This window comes from Pristiophorus japonicus, chromosome Y (genome assembly GCF_044704955.1).
Source record: "Pristiophorus japonicus isolate sPriJap1 chromosome Y, sPriJap1.hap1, whole genome shotgun sequence".
Classification (NCBI taxonomy): Eukaryota; Metazoa; Chordata; class Chondrichthyes; family Pristiophoridae; genus Pristiophorus; species Pristiophorus japonicus.
In genome coordinates, this window is record NC_092011.1 from 38,130,041 (window position 1) to 38,150,079 (window position 20,039).

General features: G+C 56.8%; 1 protein-coding gene across 1 annotated transcript in view; it reads right to left on the bottom strand.

Annotated features, from left to right (window-relative positions):
• LOC139241122 (inactive dipeptidyl peptidase 10-like) overlaps positions 1-20,039 on the bottom strand; it is a 104,521-nt gene that overhangs the window by 40,326 nt on the left and 44,156 nt on the right. The window contains exon 10 of the mRNA XM_070869817.1: positions 18,066-18,260. Within this exon, the coding sequence (XP_070725918.1) occupies positions 18,066-18,260 (195 nt within the window). The remainder of the gene's footprint in view (positions 1-18,065; positions 18,261-20,039) is intronic.

A 20,039-nucleotide genomic window follows, 5' to 3' on the forward strand; every position in this document is an offset into this window, starting at 1 on the left:
CTCTCTCTATCGGTCCGGTCAGTGGTCAGTCTCTCGCTCTCTCGGTCTGGGCAGTGGTCAGTCTCTCTCTCTCTCGGACCGGTCAGTGGTCAGTCTCTCTCTCTCGGTCTGGGCAGTGGTCAGTCTCTCTCTCTGTACTGTCAGTAGTCAGTCTCTCTCTCTCGGTCTGGGCAGTGGTCAGTCTCTCTCTCGGTCCGGTTAGTGGTCAGTCTCTCTCTCTCTCTCGGTCTGGGCAGTGGTCAGTCTCTCTCTCTCGGTTCGGTCAGTGGTCAGTCTCTCTCTCTCACGGTCCGGTCAGTGGTCAGTCTCTCTCTCTCGGTCACCTCAGTGGTCAGTCTCTCTCTCTCGGTCACCTCAGTGGTCAGTCTCTCTCTCTCTCTGTCCAGTCAGTGGTCAGTCTCTCTCTCTCTTGGTCCGGTCAGTGGTCAGTCTCTCTCTCTCGGTCTGGTCAGTGGTCAGTCCCTCTCTCGGTCCAGTCAGTGGTCAGTCTCTCTCTCTGTCCGGTCAGTGGTCAGTATCTCTCTCTCTCAGTCCGGTCAGTGGTCAGTATCTCTCTCTCTCTCGGTCCGGTCAGTGGTCAGTCTCTCTCTCGGTCCGGTCAGTGGTCAGTTTCTCTCTCTCGGTCCGGTCAGTTGTCAGTCTCTCTCTCGGCCCGGTCAGTGGTCAGTCTCTCTCTCTGTACAGTCAGTGGTCAGTCTCTCTCTCTGTACGGTCAGTGGTCAGTCTCTCTCTCTCTCTCGGTCTGGTCAGTGGTCAGTCTCTCTCTCAGTCTGGGCAGTGGTCAGTCTCTCTCTCTCGGTCCGGTCAGTGGTCAGTCTCTCGCTATCTCGGTCTGGGCAGTGGTCAGTCTCTCTCTCTCTCGGTCCGGTCAGTGGTCAGTCTCTCTCTCTCGGTCACCTCAGTGGTCAGTCTCTCTCTCTCAGTCACCTCAGTGGTCAGTCTCTCTCTCGGTCCAGTCAGTGGTCAGTTTCTCTCTCTGTCTGGTCAGTGGTCAGTATCTCTCTCTCAGTCCGGTCAGTGGTCAGTATCTCCTCTCTCGGTCCGGTCAGTGGTCAATCTCTCTCTCAGTCCGGTTAGTGGTCAGTTTCTCTCTCTCGGTCCGGTCAGTGGTCAGTCTCTCTCTCGGCCCGGTCAGTGGTCAGTCTCTCTATCGGTCCGGTCAGTGGTCAGTCTCTCTCTCTGTACGGTCAGTAGTCAGTCTCTCTCTCTTGATCTGGGCAGTTGTCAGTCTCTCTCTCGGTCCGGTCAGTGGTCAGTCTCTCTCTCTCTCGGTCTGGGCAGTGGTCAGTCTCTCTTTCTCAGTCCGGTCAGTGGTCAGTCTCTCTCTCTCGGTCCGGTCAGTGGTCAGTCTCTCTCTCTCAGTCCGGTCAGTGGTCAGTCTCTCTCTCTCGGTCCGGTCAGTGGTCAGTCTCTCTCTCTCTCTTGGTCTTTTCAGTGGTCAGTCTCTCTCTCTCGGTCCGGTCAGTAGTCAGTCTCTCTCTCTCGGCCCGGTCAGTGGTCAGTCTCTCTCTCTGTACGGTCAGTAGTCAGTCTCTCTCTCTCGGCCTGGGCAGTGGTCAGTCTCTCTCTCGGTCCGGTCAGTGGTCAGTCTCTCTCTCTCTCGGTCTGGGCAGTGGTCAGTCTCTCTCTCTCGGTCCGGTCAGTGGTCAGTCTCTCTCTCTCGGTCCGGTCAGTGGTCAGTCTCTCTCTCTCTCTCGGTCTTTTCACTGGTCAGTCTCTCTCTCTCTAGGTCCGGTCAGTGGTCAGTCTCTCTCTCTCGGTCACCTCAGTGGTCAGTCTCTCTCTCTCGGTCACCTCAGTGGTCAGTCTCTCTCTCTCGGTCCAGTCAGTGGTCAGTATCTCTCTCTCTCGGTCCGGTCAGTGGTCAGTCTCTCTCTCTCGGTCCGGTCAGTGGTCAGTCTCTCTCTCTCAGACAGGTCAGTGGTCAGTCTCTCTCTCTCAGACAGGTCAGTGGTCAGTCTCTCTCTCTCGGTCCGGTCAGTGGTCAGTCACTCTCTCGGTCTGGTCAGTGGTCAGTCTCTCGCTATCGGTCTGGCCAGTGGTCAGTCTCTCTCTCTGTACGGTGAGTAGTCAGTCTCTCTCTCTCGGACCGGTCAGTGGTCAGTCTCTCTCTCTCTCTCGGACCGGTCAGTGGTCAGTCTCTCTCTCTCGGTTTGGGCAGTGGTCAGTCTCTCTCTCCGTCTGGTCAGTGGCCAGTCTCTCTCTCTGTACAGTCAGTGGTCAGTCTCTCTCTCTCTCGGTCTGGTCAGTGGTCAGTCTCTCTCTCTCAGTCTGGTCATTGGTCAGTCTCTCTCTCTCGGTCCGGTCAGTGGTCAGTCTCTCTCTCTCTCAGTCCGGTTAGTGGTCATTATCTCTCTCTCTCGGTCCTGTCAGTGGTCAGTCTCTCTCTCGATCCGGTCAGTGGTCAGTCTCTCTCTCTCTCGGTCTGGGCAGTGGTCAGTCTCTCTCTCTCGGTTCGGTCAGTGGTCAGTCTCTCTCTCTCGGTCCGGTCAGTGGTCAGTCTCTCTCTCTCGGTCTGGTCAGTGGTCAGTCTCTCTCTCGGTCCAGTCAGTGGTCAGTATCTCTCTCTCGGTCCGGTCAGTGGTCATATCTCTCTCTCGGTCCGGTCAGTGGTAAGTCTCTCTCTCGGTCCGGTCAGTAGTCAGTCTCTCTCTCTCGGACCGGTCAGTGGTCAGTCTCTCTCTCTCTCGGACCGGTCAGTGGTCAGTCTCTCTCTCTCTCGGTCTGGGCAGTGGTCAATCTCTCTCTCTGTTGGTCTGGTCAGTGGTCAGTCTCTCTCTCTGTACGGTCAGTGGTCAGTCTCTCTCTATCTCTCGGTCCGGTCAGTGGTCAGTCTCTCTCTCTGTACGGTCAGTGGTCAGTCTCTCTCTCTTGGTCCGGTCAGTGGTCAGTCTCTCGCTCTCTCGGTCCTAGCAGTGGTCAGTCTCTCTCTCTCTCGGTCCGGTCAGTGGTCAGTCTCTCTCTCTCAGTCTGGGCAGTGGTCAGTCTCTCTCTCTCTCTAGGTCTGGTCAGTGGTCAGTCTCTCTCTCTCTCGGTCACCTCAGTGGTAAGTCTCTCTCTCTCGGGCTGGTCAGTGGTCAGTCTCTCTCTCTCGGTCCAGTCAGTGGTCAGTCTCTCTCTCTCTCGGTCTGGTCAGTGGTCAGTCTCTCTCTCGGTCCGGTCAGTGGTCAGTCTCTCTCTCTCTCGGTCTGGGCAGTGGTCAGTCTCTCTCTCGGCCCGGTCAGTGATCAGTCTCTCTCTCTCGGTCCGGTCAGTGGTCAGTCTCTCTCTCTCTCTCGGTCTTTTCACTGGTCAGTATCTCTCTCTCTAGGTCCGGTCAGTGGTCAGTCTCTCTCGGTCACCTCAGTGGTCAGTCTCTCTCTCTCGGTCTGGTCAGTGGTCAGTCTCTCTCTCGGTCCGGTCAGTGGTCAGTCTCTCTCTCTCTCGGTCTGGGCAGTGGTCAGTCTCTCTCTCGGCCCGGTCAGTGATCAGTCTCTCTCTCTCGGTCCGGTTAGTGGTCAGTCTCTCTCTCTCTCTCGGTCTTTTCACTGGTCAGTATCTCTCTCTCTAGGTCCGGTCAGTGGTCAGTCTCTCTCGGTCACCTCAGTGGTCAGTCTCTCTCTCTCGGTCACCTCAGTGGTCAGTCTCTCTCTCTCGGTCCAGTCAGTGGTCAGTATCTCTCTCTCTCGGTCCGGTCAGTGGTCAGTCTCTCTCTCTCGGTCCGGTCAGTGGTCAGTCTCTCTCTCTCAGACAGGTCAGTGGTCAGTCTCTCTCTCTTGGTCCGGTCAGTGGTCAGTCTCTCTCTCTCGGTCCGGTCAGTGGTCAGTCACTCTCTCGGTCTGGTCAGTGGTCAGTCTCTCGCTATCGGTCTGGCCAGTGGTCAGTCTCTCTCTCTGTACGGTGAGTAGTCAGTCTCTCTCTCTCGGACCGGTCAGTGGTCAGTCTCTCTCTCTCTCTCGGACCGGTCAGTGGTCAGTCTCTCTCTCTCGGTTTGGGCAGTGGTCAGTCTCTCTCTCCGTCTGGTCAGTGGCCAGTCTCTCTCTCTATACAGTCAGTGGTCAGTCTCTCTCTCTCTCGGTCTGGTCAGTGGTCAGTCTCTCTCTCTCAGTCTGGTCATTGGTCAGTCTCTCTCTCTCGGTCCGGTCAGTGGTCAGTCTCTCTCTCTCTCAGTCCGGTCAGTGGTCATTATCTCTCTCTCTCGGTCCTGTCAGTGGTCAGTCTCTCTCTCGATCCGGTCAGTGGTCAGTCTCTCTCTCTCTCGGTCTGGGCAGTGGTCAGTCTCTCTCTCTCGGTTCGGTCAGTGGTCAGTCTCTCTCTCTCGGTCCGGTCAGTGGTCAGTCTCTCTCTCTCGGTCTGGTCAGTGGTCAGTCTCTCTCTCGGTCCAGTCAGTGGTCAGTATCTCTCTCTCGGTCCGGTCAGTGGTCATATCTCTCTCTCGGTCCGGTCAGTGGTAAGTCTCTCTCTCGGTCCGGTCAGTAGTCAGTCTCTCTCTCTCGGACCGGTCAGTGGTCAGTCTCTCTCTCTCTCGGACCGGTCAGTGGTCAGTCTCTCTCTCTCTCGGTCTGGGCAGTGGTCAATCTCTCTCTCTGTTGGTCTGGTCAGTGGTCAGTCTCTCTCTCTGTACGGTCAGTGGTCAGTCTCTCTCTATCTCTCGGTCCGGTCAGTGGTCAGTCTCTCTCTCTGTACGGTCAGTGGTCAGTCTCTCTCTCTCGGTCTGGTCAGTGGTCAGTCTCTCTCTCGGTCCAGTCAGTGGTCAGTATCTCTCTCTCGGTCCGGTCAGTGGTCATATCTCTCTCTCGGTCCGGTCAGTGGTAAGTCTCTCTCTCGGTCCGGTCAGTAGTCAGTCTCTCTCTCTCGGACCGGTCAGTGGTCAGTCTCTCTCTCTCTCGGACCGGTCAGTGGTCAGTCTCTCTCTCTCTCGGTCTGGGCAGTGGTCAATCTCTCTCTCTGTTGGTCTGGTCAGTGGTCAGTCTCTCTCTCTCGGTCCGGTCAGTGGTCAGTCTCTCTCTCCCAGACAGGTCAGTGGTCAGTCTCTCTCTCTTGGTCCGGTCAGTGGTCAGTCTCTCTCTCTCGGTCCGGTCAGTGGTCAGTCACTCTCTCGGTCTGGTCAGTGGTCAGTCTCTCGCTATCGGTCTGGCCAGTGGTCAGTCTCTCTCTCTGTACGGTGAGTAGTCAGTCTCTCTCTCTCGGACCGGTCAGTGGTCAGTCTCTCTCTCTCTCTTGCTCCGGTCAGTGGTCAGTCTCTCTCTCTCGGTCCGGTCAGTGGTCAGTCACTCTCTCGGTCTGGTCAGTGGTCAGTCTCTCTCTATCGGTCTGGCCAGTGGTCAGTCTCTCTCTCTGTACGGTGAGTAGTCTCTCTCTCTCTCTCGGACCAGTCAGTGGTCAGTCTCTCTCTCTCGGTCTGGGCAGTGGTCAGTCTCTCTCTCCGTCTGGTCAGTGGCCAGTCTCTCTCTCTGTACAGTCAGTGGTCAGTCTCTCTCTCTCTCGGTCCGGTCAGTGGTCAGTCTCTCTCTCTGTGTCTGGTCATTGGTCAGTCTCTCTCTCTCGGTCCGGTCAGTGGTCAGTCTCTCTCTCTCTCAGTCCGGTCAGTGGTCATTATCTCTCTCTCTCGGTCCTATCAGTGGTCAGTCTCTCTCTCGATCCGGTCAGTGGTCAGTCTCCCTCTCTCGGTCCGGTCAGTGGTCAGTCTCTCTCTCGGCCTGGTCAGTGATCAGTCTCTCTCTATCGGTCCGGTCAGTGGTCAGTCTCTCGCTCTCTCGGTCTGGGCAGTGGTCAGTCTCTCTCTCTCTCGGACCGGTCAGTGGTCAGTCTCTCTCTCTCGGTCTGGGCAGTGGTCAGTCTCTCTCTCTGTACTGTCAGTAGTCAGTCTCTCTCTCTCGGTCTGGGCAGTGGTCAGTCTCTCTCTCGGTCCGGTTAGTGGTCAGTCTCTCTCTCTCTCTCGGTCTGGGCAGTGGTCAGTCTCTCTCTCTCGGTTCGGTCAGTGGTCAGTCTCTCTCTCTCACGGTCCGGTCAGTGGTCAGTCTCTCTCTCTCGGTCACCTCAGTGGTCAGTCTCTCTCTCTCGGTCACCTCAGTGGTCAGTCTCTCTCTCTGTCCGGTCAGTGGTCAGTATCTCTCTCTCTCTCAGTCCGGTCAGTGGTCAGTATCTCTCTCTCTCTCGGTCCGGTCAGTGGTCAGTCTCTCTCTCGGTCCGGTCAGTGGTCAGTTTCTCTCTCTCGGTCCGGTCAGTTGTCAGTCTCTCTCTCGGCCCGGTCAGTGGTCAGTCTCTCTCTCTGTACAGTCAGTGGTCAGTCTCTCTCTCTGTACGGTCAGTGGTCAGTCTCTCTCTCTCTCTCGGTCTGGTCAGTGGTCAGTCTCTCTCTCAGTCTGGGCAGTGGTCAGTCTCTCTCTCTCGGTCCGGTCAGTGGTCAGTCTCTCGCTATCTCGGTCTGGGCAGTGGTCAGTCTCTCTCTCTCTCGGTCCGGTCAGTGGTCAGTCTCTCTCTCTCGGTCACCTCAGTGGTCAGTCTCTCTCTCTCAGTCACCTCAGTGGTCAGTCTCTCTCTCGGTCCAGTCAGTGGTCAGTCTCTCTCTCTGTCCGGTCAGTGGTCAGTATCTCTCTCTCAGTCCGGTCTGTGGTCAGTATCTCCTCTCTCGGTCCGGTCAGTGGTCAATCTCTCTCTCAGTCCGGTTAGTGGTCAGTTTCTCTCTCTCGGTCCGCTCAGTGGTCAGTCTCTCTCTCGGCCCGGTCAGTGGTCAGTCTCTCTATCGGTCCGGTCAGTGGTCAGTCTCTCTCTCTGTACGGTCAGTAGTCAGTCTCTCTCTCTTGATCTGGGCAGTTGTCAGTCTCTCTCTCGGTCCGGTCAGTGGTCAGTCTCTCTCTCTCTCGGTCTGGGCAGTAGTCAGTCTCTCTTTCTCAGTCCGGTCAGTGGTCAGTCTCTCTCTCTCGGTCCGGTCAGTGGTCAGTCTCTCTCTCTCAGTCCGGTCAGTGGTCAGTCTCTCTCTCTCGGTCCGGTCAGTGGTCAGTCTCTCTCTCTCTCTTGGTCTTTTCAGTGGTCAGTCTCTCTCTCTCGGTCCGGTCAGTAGTCAGTCTCTCTCTCTCGGCCCGGTCAGTGGTCAGTCTCTCTCTCTGTACGGTCAGTAGTCAGTCTCTCTCTCTCGGCCTGGGCAGTGGTCAGTCTCTCTCTCGGTCCGGTCAGTGGTCAGTCTCTCTCTCTCTCGGTCTGGGCAGTGGTCAGTCTCTCTCTCTCGGTCCGGTCAGTGGTCAGTCTCTCTCTCTCGGTCCGGTCAGTGGTCAGTCTCTCTCTCTCTCTCGGTCTTTTCACTGGTCAGTCTCTCTCTCTCTAGGTCCGGTCAGTGGTCAGTCTCTCTCTCTCGGTCACCTCAGTGGTCAGTCTCTCTCTCTCGGTCACCTCAGTGGTCAGTCTCTCTCTCTCGGTCCAGTCAGTGGTCAGTATCTCTCTCTCTCGGTCCGGTCAGTGGTCAGTCTCTCTCTCTCGGTCCGGTCAGTGGTCAGTCTCTCTCTCTCAGACAGGTCAGTGGTCAGTCTCTCTCTCTCAGACAGGTCAGTGGTCAGTCTCTCTCTCTCGGTCCGGTCAGTGGTCAGTCACTCTCTCGGTCTGGTCAGTGGTCAGTCTCTCGCTATCGGTCTGGCCAGTGGTCAGTCTCTCTCTCTGTACGGTGAGTAGTCAGTCTCTCTCTCTCGGACCGGTCAGTGGTCAGTCTCTCTCTCTCTCTCGGACCGGTCAGTGGTCAGTCTCTCTCTCTCGGTTTGGGCAGTGGTCAGTCTCTCTCTCCGTCTGGTCAGTGGCCAGTCTCTCTCTCTGTACAGTCAGTGGTCAGTCTCTCTCTCTCTCGGTCTGGTCAGTGGTCAGTCTCTCTCTCTCAGTCTGGTCATTGGTCAGTCTCTCTCTCTCGGTCCGGTCAGTGGTCAGTCTCTCTCTCTCTCAGTCCGGTCAGTGGTCATTATCTCTCTCTCTCGGTCCTGTCAGTGGTCAGTCTCTCTCTCGATCCGGTCAGTGGTCAGTCTCTCTCTCTCTCGGTCTGGGCAGTAGTCAGTCTCTCTCTCTCGGTTCGGTCAGTGGTCAGTCTCTCTCTCTCGGTCCGGTCAGTGGTCAGTCTCTCTCTCTCGGTCTGGTCAGTGGTCAGTCTCTCTCTCGGTCCAGTCAGTGGTCAGTATCTCTCTCTCGGTCCGGTCAGTGGTCATATCTCTCTCTCGGTCCGGTCAGTGGTAAGTCTCTCTCTCGGTCCGGTCAGTAGTCAGTCTCTCTCTCTCGGACCGGTCAGTGGTCAGTCTCTCTCTCTCTCGGACCGGTCAGTGGTCAGTCTCTCTCTCTCTCGGTCTGGGCAGTGGTCAATCTCTCTCTCTGTTGGTCTGGTCAGTGGTCAGTCTCTCTCTCTGTACGGTCAGTGGTCAGTCTCTCTATCTCTCGGTCCGGTCAGTGGTCAGTCTCTCTCTCTGTACGGTCAGTGGTCAGTCTCTCTCTCTTGGTCCGGTCAGTGGTCAGTCTCTCGCTCTCTCGGTCCTAGCAGTGGTCAGTCTCTCTCTCTCTCGGTCCGGTCAGTGGTCAGTCTCTCTCTCTCAGTCTGGGCAGTGGTCAGTCTCTCTCTCTCTCTAGGTCTGGTCAGTGGTCAGTCTCTCTCTCTCGGTCACCTCAGTGGTAAGTCTCTCTCTCTCGGGCTGGTCAGTGGTCAGTCTCTCTCTCTCGGTCCAGTCAGTGGTCAGTCTCTCTCTCTCTCGGTCTGGTCAGTGGTCAGTCTCTCTCTCGGTCCAGTCAGTGGTCAGTCTCTCTCTCTGTCCGGTCAGTGGTCAGTATCTCTCTCTCTCAGTCCAGTCAGTGGTCAGTATCTCTCTCTCTTGGTCCGGTCAGTCTCTCTCTCGGTCCGGTCAGTGGTCAGTTTCTCTCTCTCGGTCCGGTCAGTGGTCAGTCTCTCTCTCGTCCCGGTCAGTGGTCAGTCTCTCTATCGGTCCAGTCAGTGGTCAGTCTCTCTTTCTGTACGGTCAGTCTCTCTCTCTCGGTCTGGGCAGTGGTCAGTCTCTCTCTCGGTCCGGTCAGTGGTCAGTCTCTCTCTCTCTCGGTCTGGGCAGTGGTCAGTCTCTCTCTCGGCCCGGTCAGTGATCAGTCTCTCTCTCTCGGTCCGGTCAGTGGTCAGTCTCTCTCTCTCTCTCGGTCTTTTCACTGGTCAGTATCTCTCTCTCTAGTTCCGGTCAGTGGTCAGTCTCTCTCGGTCACCTCAGTGGTCAGTCTCTCTCTCTCGGTCACCTCAGTGGTCAGTCTCTCTCTCTCGGTCCAGTCAGTGGTCAGTATCTCTCTCTCTCGGTCCGGTCAGTGGTCAGTCTCTCTCTCTCGGTCCGGTCAGTGGTCAGTCTCTCTCTCTCAGACAGGTCAGTGGTCAGTCTCTCTCTCTTGGTCCGGTCAGTGGTCAGTCTCTCTCTCTCGGTCCGGTCAGTGGTCAGTCACTCTCTCGGTCTGGTCAGTGGTCAGTCTCTCGCTATCGGTCTGGCCAGTGGTCAGTCTCTCTCTCTGTACGGTGAGTAGTCAGTCTCTCTCTCTCGGACCGGTCAGTGGTCAGTCTCTCTCTCTCTCTCGGACCGGTCAGTGGTCAGTCTCTCTCTCTCGGTTTGGGCAGTGGTCAGTCTCTCTCTCCGTCTGGTCAGTGGCCAGTCTCTCTCTCTATACAGTCAGTGGTCAGTCTCTCTCTCTCTCGGTCTGGTCAGTGGTCAGTCTCTCTCTCTCAGTCTGGTCATTGGTCAGTCTCTCTCTCTCGGTCCGGTCAGTGGTCAGTCTCTCTCTCTCTCAGTCCGGTCAGTGGTCATTATCTCACTCTCTCGGTCCTGTCAGTGGTCAGTCTCTCTCTCGATCCGGTCAGTGGTCAGTCTCTCTCTCTCTCGGTCTGGGCAGTGGTCAGTCTCTCTCTCTCGGTTCGGTCAGTGGTCAGTCTCTCTCTCTCGGTCCGGTCAGTGGTCAGTCTCTCTCTCTCGGTCTGGTCAGTGGTCAGTCTCTCTCTCGGTCCAGTCAGTGGTCAGTATCTCTCTCTCGGTCCGGTCAGTGGTCATATCTCTCTCTCGGTCCGGTCAGTGGTAAGTCTCTCTCTCGGTCCGGTCAGTAGTCAGTCTCTCTCTCTCGGACCGGTCAGTGGTCAGTCTCTCTCTCTCTCGGACCGGTCAGTGGTCAGTCTCTCTCTCTCTCGGTCTGGGCAGTGGTCAATCTCTCTCTCTGTTGGTCTGGTCAGTGGTCAGTCTCTCTCTCTGTACGGTCAGTGGTCAGTCTCTCTCTATCTCTCGGTCCGGTCAGTGGTCAGTCTCTCTCTCTGTACGGTCAGTGGTCAGTCTCTCTCTCTCGGTCTGGTCAGTGGTCAGTCTCTCTCTCGGTCCAGTCAGTGGTCAGTATCTCTCTCTCGGTCCGGTCAGTGGTCATATCTCTCTCTCGGTCCGGTCAGTGGTAAGTCTCTCTCTCGGTCCGGTCAGTAGTCAGTCTCTCTCTCTCGGACCGGTCAGTGGTCAGTCTCTCTCTCTCTCGGACCGGTCAGTGGTCAGTCTCTCTCTCTCTCGGTCTGGGCAGTGGTCAATCTCTCTCTCTGTTGGTCTGGTCAGTGGTCAGTCTCTCTCTCTCGGTCCGGTCAGTGGTCAGTCTCTCTCTCTCAGACAGGTCAGTGGTCAGTCTCTCTCTCTTGGTCCGGTCAGTGGTCAGTCTCTCTCTCTCGGTCCGGTCAGTGGTCAGTCACTCTCTCGGTCTGGTCAGTGGTCAGTCGCTCGCTATCGGTCTGGCCAGTGGTCAGTCTCTCTCTCTGTACGGTGAGTAGTCAGTCTCTCTCTCTCGGACCGGTCAGTGGTCAGTCTCTCTCTCTCTCTCGGACCGGTCAGTGGTCAGTCTCTCTCTCTCGGTTTGGGCAGTGGTCAGTCTCTCTCTCCGTCTGGTCAGTGGCCAGTCTCTCTATACAGTCAGTGGTCAGTCTCTCTCTCTCTCGGTCTGGTCAGTGGTCAGTCTCTCTCTCTCAGTCTGGTCATTGGTCAGTCTCTCTCTCTCGGTCCGGTCAGTGGTCAGTCTCTCTCTCTCTCAGTCCGGTCAGTGGTCATTATCTCTCTCTCTCGGTCCTGTCAGTGGTCAGTCTCTCTCTCGATCCGGTCAGTGGTCAGTCTCTCTCTCTCTCGGTCTGGGCAGTGGTCAGTCTCTCTCTCTCGGTTCGGTCAGTGGTCAGTCTCTCTCTCTCGGTCCGGTCAGTGGTCAGTCTCTCTCTCTCGGTCTGGTCAGTGGTCAGTCTCTCTCTCGGTCCAGTCAGTGGTCAGTATCTCTCTCTCGGTCCGGTCAGTGGTCATATCTCTCTCTCGGTCCGGTCAGTGGTAAGTCTCTCTCTCGGTCCGGTCAGTAGTCAGTCTCTCTCTCTCGGACCGGTCAGTGGTCAGTCTCTCTCTCTCTCGGACCGGTCAGTGGTCAGTCTCTCTCTCTCTCGGTCTGGGCAGTGGTCAATCTCTCTCTCTGTTGGTCTGGTCAGTGGTCAGTCTCTCTCTCTGTACGGTCAGTGGTCAGTCTCTCTCTATCTCTCGGTCCGGTCAGTGGTCAGTCTCTCTCTCTGTACGGTCAGTGGTCAGTCTCTCTCTCTTGGTCCGGTCAGTGGTCAGTCTCTCGCTCTCTCGGTCCTAGCAGTGGTCAGTCTCTCTCTCTCTCGGTCCGGTCAGTGGTCAGTCTCTCTCTCTCAGTCTGGGCAGTGGTCAGTCTCTCTCTCTCTCTAGGTCTGGTCAGTGGTCAGTCTCTCTCTCTCTCGGTCACCTCAGTGGTAAGTCTCTCTCTCTCGGGCTGGTCAGTGGTCAGTCTCTCTCTCTCGGTCCAGTCAGTGGTCAGTCTCTCTCTCTCTCGGTCTGGTCAGTGGTCAGTCTCTCTCTCGGTCCAGTCAGTGGTCAGTCTCTCTCTCTGTCCGGTCAGTGGTCAGTATCTCTCTCTCTCAGTCCAGTCAGTGGTCAGTATCTCTCTCTCTTGGTCCGGTCAGTGGTCAGTCTCACTCTCGGTCCGGTCAGTGGTCAGTTTCTCTCTCTCGGTCCGGTCAGTGGTCAGTCTCTCTCTCGTCCCGGTCAGTGGTCAGTCTCTCTATCGGTCCAGTCAGTGGTCAGTCTCTCTTTCTGTACGGTCAGTCTCTCTCTCTCGGTCTGGGCAGTGGTCAGTCTCTCTCTCGGTCCGGTCAGTGGTCAGTCTCTCTCTCTCTCGGTCTGGGCAGTGGTCAGTCTCTCTCTCGGCCCGGTCAGTGATCAGTCTCTCTCTATCGGTCCGGTCAGTGGTCAGTCTCTCGCTCTCTCGGTCTGGGCAGTGGTCAGTCTCTCTCTCTCTCGGACCGGTCAGTGGTCAGTCTCTCTCTCTTGGTCTGGGCAGTGGTCAGTCTCTCTCTCTGTACTGTCAGTAGTCAGTCTCTCTCTCTCGGTCTGGGCAGTGGTCAGTCTCTCTCTCGGTCCGGTTAGTGGTCAGTCTCTCTCTCTCTCGGTCTGGGCAGTGGTCAGTCTCTCTCTCTCGGTTCGGTCAGTGGTCAGTCTCTCTCTCTCGGTCTGGTCAGTGGTCAGTCTCTCTCTCGGTCCAGTCAGTGGTCAGTATCTCTCTCTCGGTCCGGTCAGTGGTCAGTATCTCTCTCTCGGTCCGGTCAGTGGTAAGTCTCTCTCTCGGTCCGGTCAGTAGTCAGTCTCTCTCTCTCGGACCGGTCACTGGTCAGTCTCTCTCTATCTCGGACCGGTCAGTGGTCAGTCTCTCTCTCTCTCGGTCTGGGCAGTGGTCAGTCTCTCTCTCTGTTGGTCTGGTCAGTGGTCAGTCTCTCTCTCTGTACGGTCAGTGGTCAGTCTCTCTCTCTCTCTCTCTCGGTCCGGTCAGTGGTCAGTCTCTCTCTCTGTACGGTTAGTGGTCAGTCTCTCTCTCTTGGTCCGGTCAGTGGTCAGTCTCTCGCTCTCTCGGTCCTAGCAGTGGTCAGTCTCTCTCTCTCTCGGTCCGGTCAGTGGTCAGTCTCTCTCTCTCGATCTGGGCAGTGGTCAGTCTCCCTCTCTCTAGGTCTGGTCAGTGGTCAGTCTCTCTCTCTCTCGGTCACCTCAGTGGTCAGTCTCTCTCTCTCGGTCACCTCAGTGGTCAGTCTCTCCCTCTCGGTCCAGTCAGTGGTCAGTCTCTCTCTCTCTTGGTCCGGTCAGTGGTCAGTCTCTCTCTCGGTCCGGTCAGTGGTCAGTTTCTCTCTCTCGGTCCGGTCAGTGGTCAGTCTCTCTCTCGGCCCGGTCAGTGGTCAGTCTCTCTATCGGTCCAGTCAGTGGTCAGTCTCTCTCTCTGTACGGTCAGTAGTCAGTCTCTCTCTCTCGGTCTGGGCAGTGGTCAGTCTCTCTCTCGGTCCGGTCAGTGGTCAGTCTCTCTCTCTCTCGGTCTGGGCAGTGGTCAGTCTCTCTCTCTCGGTCCGGTGATTGGTCAGTCTCTCTCTCTCGGTCCGGTCAGTGGTCAGTCTCTCTCTCTCGGTCCGGTCAGTGGTCAGTCTCTCTCTCTCTCGGTCCGGTCAGTGGTCAGTCTCTCTCTCTCGGTCCGGTCAGTGGTCAGTCACTCTCTCTCGGTCCGGTCAGTGGTCAGTCTCTCTATCGGTCCGGTCAGTGGTCAGTCTCTCTCTCTGTACTGTCAGTAGTCAGTCTCTCTCTCTCGGTCTGGGCAGTGGTCAGTCTCTCTCTCGGTCCGGTCAGTGGTCAGTCTCTCTCTCTCTCGGTCCAGTCAGTGGTCAGTCTCTCTCTCTCTCGGTCCGGTCAGTGGTCAGTCTCTCTCTCTCTCGGTCTGGTCAGTGGTCAGTCTCTCTCTCGGTCCAGTCAGTGGTCAGTCTCTCTCTCTGTCCGGTCAGTGGTCAGTATCTCTCTCTCTCAGTCCGGTCAGTGGTCAGTATCTCTCTCTCTCAGTCTGGTCAGTGGTCAGTCTCTCTCTCGGTCCGGTCAGTGGTCAGTTTCTCGCTCTCGGTCCGGTCAGTGGTCAGTCTCTCACTCGGCCCGGTCAGTGGTCAGTCTCTCTCTCTGTACGGTCAGTAGTCAGTCTCTCTCTCTCGGTCTGGGCAGTGGTCAGTCTCTCTCTCGGTCCGGTCAGTGGTCAGTCTCTCTCTCTCTCTCGGTCTGGGCAGTGGTCAGTCTCTCTCTCTCAGTCCGGTCAGTGGTCAGTCTCTCTCTCTCGGTCCGGTCAGTGGTCAGTCTCTCTCTCTCAGTCCGGTCAGTGGTCAGTCTCTCTCTCTCTCTCGGTCTTTTCAGTGGTCAGTCTCTCTCTCTCAGACAGGTCAGTGGTCAGTCTCTCTCTCTTGGTCCGGTCAGTGGTCAGTCTCTCTCTCTCGGTCCGGTCAGTGGTCAGTCTCTCTCTCTCGGTCTGGTCAGTGGTCAGTCTCTCTCTCTGTACGGTCAGTAGTCAGTCTCTCTCTCTCGGACCGGTAAGTGGTCAGTCTCTCTCTCTCTCGGACTGGTCAGTGGTCAGTCTCTCTCTCTCGGTCTGGGCAGTGGTCAGTCTCTCTCTCCGTCTGGTCAGTGGTCAGTGTCTCTCTCTGTACGGTCAGTTGTCAGTCTCTCTCTCTCTCGGTCCGGTCAGTGGTCAGTCTCTCTCTCTCAGTCTGGTCAGTGGTCAGTCTCTCTCTCTCTCTGTCCGGTCAGTGGTCAGTCTCTCTCTCTCTCAGTCCGGTCAGTGGTCATTATCTCTCTCTCTCGGTCCTGTCAGTGGTCAGTCTCTCTCTCGGTCCGGTCAGTGGTCAGTCTCCCTCTCTCGGTCCGGTCAATGGTCAGTCTCTCTCTCAGCCCGGTCAGTGGTCAGTCTCTCTCTATCGGTCCGGTCAGTGGTCAGTCTCTCTCTCTGTACGGTCAGTAGTCAGTCTCTCTCTCTCGGTCCGGTCAGTGGTCAGTCTCTCCTTCTCGGTCTGGGCAGTGGTCAGTCTCTCTCTCTCGGTCACCTCAGTGGTAAGTCTCTCTCTCTCGGTCCGGTCAGTGGTCAGTCTCTCTCTCTCTCGGTCCGGTCAGTGGTCAGTCTCTCTCTCGGTCTGGTCAGTGGTCAGTCTCTCTCTCGGTCCGGTCAATGGTCAGTCTCTCTCTCGGTCCGGTCAGTGGTCAGTATCTCTCTCTCTCGGTCCGGTCAGTGGTCAGTATCTCTCTCTCGGTCCGGTCAGTGGTCAGTCTCTCTCTCGGTCCGGTCAGTAGTCAGTCTCTCTCTCTCGGACCGGTCAGTGGTCAGTCTCTCTCTCTCTTGGTCCGGTCAGTGGTCAGTTTCTCTCTCTGTACGGTCAGTAGTCAGTCTCTCTCTCTCGGTCTGGGCAGTGGTCAGTCTCTCTCTCGGTCCGGTCAGTGGTCAGTCTCTCTCTCTCGGTCCGGTCAGTGGTCAGTTTCTCTCTCTCGGTCCGGTCAGTTGTCAGTCTCTCTCGGTCACCTCAGTGGTCAGTCTCTCTCTCTCGGTCACCTCAGTGGTCAGTCTCTCTCTCTGTCCGGCCAGTAGTCAGTCTCTCTCTCTCTCGGACTGGTCAGTGGTCAGTCTCTCTCTCTCGGTCTGGGCAGTGGTCAGTCTCTCTCTCTCTTGGTCTGGTCAGTGGTCAGTCTCTCTCTCTCGGTCCGGTCAGTGGTCAGTCTCTCGCTCTCTCGGTCTGGGCAGTGGTCAGTCTCTCTCTCTCTCGGTCCTGTCAGTGGTCAGTCTCTCTCTCTCGGTCTGGGCAGTGGTCAGTCTCTCTCTCTCTAGGTCCGGTCAGTGGTCAGTCTCTCTCTCTCGGTCACCTCAGTGGTCAGTCTCTCTCTCGGTCTCTTGGTCCTGTCAGTGGTCAGTCTCTCTCTCTCGGTCTGGTCAGTGGTCAGTCCCTCTCTCGGTCCAGTCAGTGGTCAGTCTCTCTCTCTGTCCGGTCAGTGGTCAGTATCTCTCTCTCTCAGTCCGGTCAGTGGTCAGTCTCTCTCTCTCGGTCCGGTCAGTGGTCAGTCTCTCTCTCTCGGTCCGGTCAGTGGTCAGTCTCTCTCTCTCGGTCTTTTCAGTGGTCAGTCTCTCTCTCTCGGACCGGTCAGTGGTCAGTCTCTCTCGGTCCGGTCAGTGGTCAGTCTTTCTCTCTCTCTCGGTCTTTTCAGTGGTCAGTATCTCTCTCTCTCAGTCCGGTCAGTGGTCAGTATCTCTCTCTCTAGGTCCGGTCAGTGGTCAGTCTCTCTCTTGGTCCGGTCAGTGGTCAGTTTCTCTCTCTCGGTCCTGTCAGTGGTCAGTCTCTCTCTCGGCCCGGTCAGTGGTCAGTCTCTCTATCGGTCCGGTCAGTGGTCAGTCTCTCTCTCTCGGTCCGGTCAGTGCTCAGTCTCTCTCTCTCTCTCGGTCTTTTCAGTGGTCAGTCTCTCTCTCTCAGACAGGTCAGTGGTCAGTCTCTCTCTCTCTCTCTGTCCGATCAGTGGTCAGTCTCTCTCTCTCAGTCTGGTCAGTGGTCAGTCTCTCTCTCTCGGTCCGGTCAGTGGTCAGTCTCTCGCTCTCTCGGTCTGGGCAGTGGTCAGTCTCTCTCTCTCTAGGTCCGGTCAGTGGTCAGTCTCTCTCTCGGTCTGGGCAGTGGTCAGTCTCTCTCTCGCTAGGTCCGGTCAGTGGTCAGTCTCTCTCTCTCGGTCACATCAGTGGTCAGTCTCTCTCTCTCGGTCACCTCAGCGGTCAATCTCTCTCTCTCTCGGTCCAGTCAGTGGTCAGTCTCTCTCTCTCTCGGTCCGGTCAGTGGTCAGTCTCTCTCTCTCGGTCTGGTCAGTGGTCAGTCTCTCTCTCGGTCCGGTCAGTGGTCAGTCTCTCTCTCTGTCCGGTCACTGGTCAGTATCTCTCTCTCTCAGTCCGGTCAGTGGTCAGTATCTCTCTCTCATTCCGGTCAGTGGTCAGTCTCTCTATCGGTCCGGTCAGTGGTCAGTCTCTGTCTCTGTACGGTCAGTAGTCAGTCTCTCTCTCTCGGTCTGGGCAGTGGTCAGCCTCTCTCTCGGTCCGGCCAGTGGTCAGTCTCTCTCTCTCTCGGTCTGGGCAGTGGTCAGTCTCTCTCTCTCGGTCCGGTCAGTGGTCAGTCTCTCTCGGTCCGGTCAGTAGTCAGTCGCTCTCTCTCAGTCCGGTCAGTGGTCAGTCTCTCTCTCTCTCTCGGTCTTTTCAGTGGTCAGTCTCTCTCTCTCGGTCCGGTCAGTGGCCAGTCTCTCTCTCTCGGTCTGGTCAGTGGTCAGTCTCTCTCTCTCTCGGTCTTTTCAGTGGTCAGTCTCTCTCTCTCGGTTTGGTCAGTGGTCAGTCTCTCTCTCGGTCCAGTCAGTGGTCAGTCTCTCACTCTCGGTCACCTCAGTGGTCAGTTTCTCTCTCAGTCCAGTCAGTGGTCAGTATCTCTCTCTCTCGGTCCGGTCAGTGGTCAGTATCTCTATCGGTCCGGTCAGTGGTCAGTCTCTCACTCTCGGTCACCTCAGTGGTCAGTCTCTCTCTCTCTCAGTCCGGTCAGTGGTCAGTATCTCTCTCTCTCGGTCCGGTCAGTGGTCAGTCTCTCTCTCGGTCCGGTCAGTCTCTCTCGGTCCGGTCAGTGGTCAGTCTCTCTCTCTCTCAGTCACCTCAGTGGTCAGTCCCTCTCTCTCGGTCCGGTCAGTGGTCAGTCTCTCTCTCAGTACGGTCAGTGGTCAGTCTCTCTCTCAGTCCGGTCAGTGGTCAGTCTCTCTCTCTCTCGGTCACCTCAGTGGTTAGTCACTCTCTCTCGGTCCGGTCGATCTCTCTCGGTCCGGTCAGTGGTCAGTCTCTCTCTCTCGGTCACCTCAGTGGTCAGTCTCTCTCTCTCTCGCTCCGGTCGATCTCTCTCGGTCCGGTCAGTGGTCAGTCTCTCTCTCTCGGTCCGGTCAGTGGTCAGTCTCTCTCTCTCGGTCCGGTCAGTGGTCAGTCTCTCTCTCTCGGTCACCTCAGTGGTCAGTCTCTCTCTCTCGGTCCGGTCGATCTCTCTCGGTCCGGTCGGTGGTCAGTCTCTCTCTCTCTCGGTCCGGTCAGTGGTCAGTCTCTCTCTCTCGGTCCGGTCAGTGGTCAGTCTCTCTCTCTCGGTCACCTCAGTGGTCAGTCTCTCTCTCTCGGTCCGGTCGATCTCTCTCGGTCCAGTCCGAGGTCTGTCTCACTCGGTCCGCTCAGTGGTCAGCCCCCCTCCCTATACGTACTCGGCTGCGGCCAGTTGATCTTTGACCTCGAGTGAGCCCAGCCTGCGCCTGACCTGGTGCTGCAGCCTCAGGCCCTGGTAGCCGCTGCCTCTGCCGTCCAGCCGTGCCACTACTGTGCCGAGCGAGGCCGCCATCACTGCCTCCCAGTCCAGGCTGAACCTGTCGTCCACCAGCTGACCGCCCGGCTCGCCATCACTGCGGGCGAGAAACAGAGCCACGTCAGGTCACGGGGCTCGGACCGAGCGACGGAGGAAGCAAGGGGGCGTGCCTCTCTCTCTCCCCCCACCCCCTGCACCGTGAGCTCCAGGGTCTGGCTGCACCACGCACAGGTGACCCATCCGCACCTCTGAGCTATTCGACTACAGCAGCTATCACAGACCAGCCCCGCTAACGTCTTCGCCAAATCAGGGAATCGTATGGCATAGAAGAAGCTCCTATCATGTCGGTGTCGCAGACAGTGTGGGGGCCGGTGGGCTATTCAACTGCATGAGGCGTCCCTTGTGCCTGTTCTGCCTCACAGGAGCAAGAGGAGGAGGTGGAGGTGCGATTGGTTCTTGGATTTTGACACGAGGCGGTAGGGAGGAGGGAGAGCGGGTAGGATGGAGGAACCGGTAGCCAGAGGGGTAACTTTGGAGCAGAACTGACCATGGGAACAGGAGGGGAACGTTCAGCCCCTCGAGCCTGTTACATTAGGAACAGGAGGGACCGTTCAGCCCCTCGAGCCTGTTACATTAGGAACAGGAGGAGACCGTTCAGCCCCTCGAGCTTGTTACATTAGGAACAGGAGGAGGCCATTCAGCCCCTCGAGCCTGTTACATTAGGAACAGGAGGAGACCGTTCAGCCCCTCGAGCTTGTTACATTAGGAACAGGAGGAGGCCATTCAGCCCCTCGAGCCTGTTACATTAGGAACAGGAGGAGGCCATTCAGCCCCTCGAGCCTGTTACATTAGGAACAGAAGGTGGCCATTCAGCCCCTCGAGCCTGTTACATTAGGAACAGGAGGAGGCCATTCAGCCCCTCGAGCCTGTTACATTAGGAACAGGAGGAGGCCATTCAACCCCTCGAGCCTGTTACATTAGGAACAGAAGGTGGCCATTCAGCCCCTCGAGCCTGTTACATTAGGAACAGGAGAAGGCCATTCAGCCCCTCGAGTCTGTTACATTAGGAACAGGAGGAGGCCATTCAGCCCCTCGAGTCTGTTACATTAGGAACAGGAGGAGGCCATTCAGCCCCTCGAGTCTGTTACATTAGGAACAGGAGGAGGCCATTCAGCCCCTCGAGTCTGTTACATTAGGAACAGGAGGAGGCCGTTCAGCCCCTTGAGCCTGTTACATTAGGAACAGGAGGAGGCCATTCAGCCCCTCGAGTCTGTTACATTAGGAACAGGAGGAGGCCATTCAGCCCCTCGAGTCTGTTACATTAGGAACAGGAGGAGGCCATTCAGCCCCTCGAGTCTGTTACATTAGGAACAGGAGGAGGCCATTCAGCCCCTCGAGTCTGTTACATTAGGAACAGGAGGAGGCCATTCAGCCCCTCGAGTCTGTTACATTAGGAACAGGAGAAGGCCATTCAGCCCCTCGAGTCTGTTACATTAGGAACAGGAGGAGGCCATTCAGCCCCTCGAGTCTGTTACATTAGGAACAGGAGGAGGCCATTCAGCCCCTCGAGTCTGTTACATTAGGAACAGGAGGAGGCCGTTCAGCCCCTTGAGCCTGTTACATTAGGAACAGGAGGAGGCCATTCAGCCCCTCGAGTCTGTTACATTAGGAACAGGAGGAGGCCGTTCAGCCCCTCGAGCCTGTTACATTAGGAACAGGAGGAGGCCATTCAGCCCCTCGAGCCTGTTACATTAGGAACAGAAGGTGGCCATTCAGCCCCTCGAGCCTGTTACATTAGGAACAGGAGGAGGCCATTCAGCCCCTCGAGCCTGTTACATTAGGAACAGGAGGAGGCCGTTCAGCCCCTCGAGCCTGT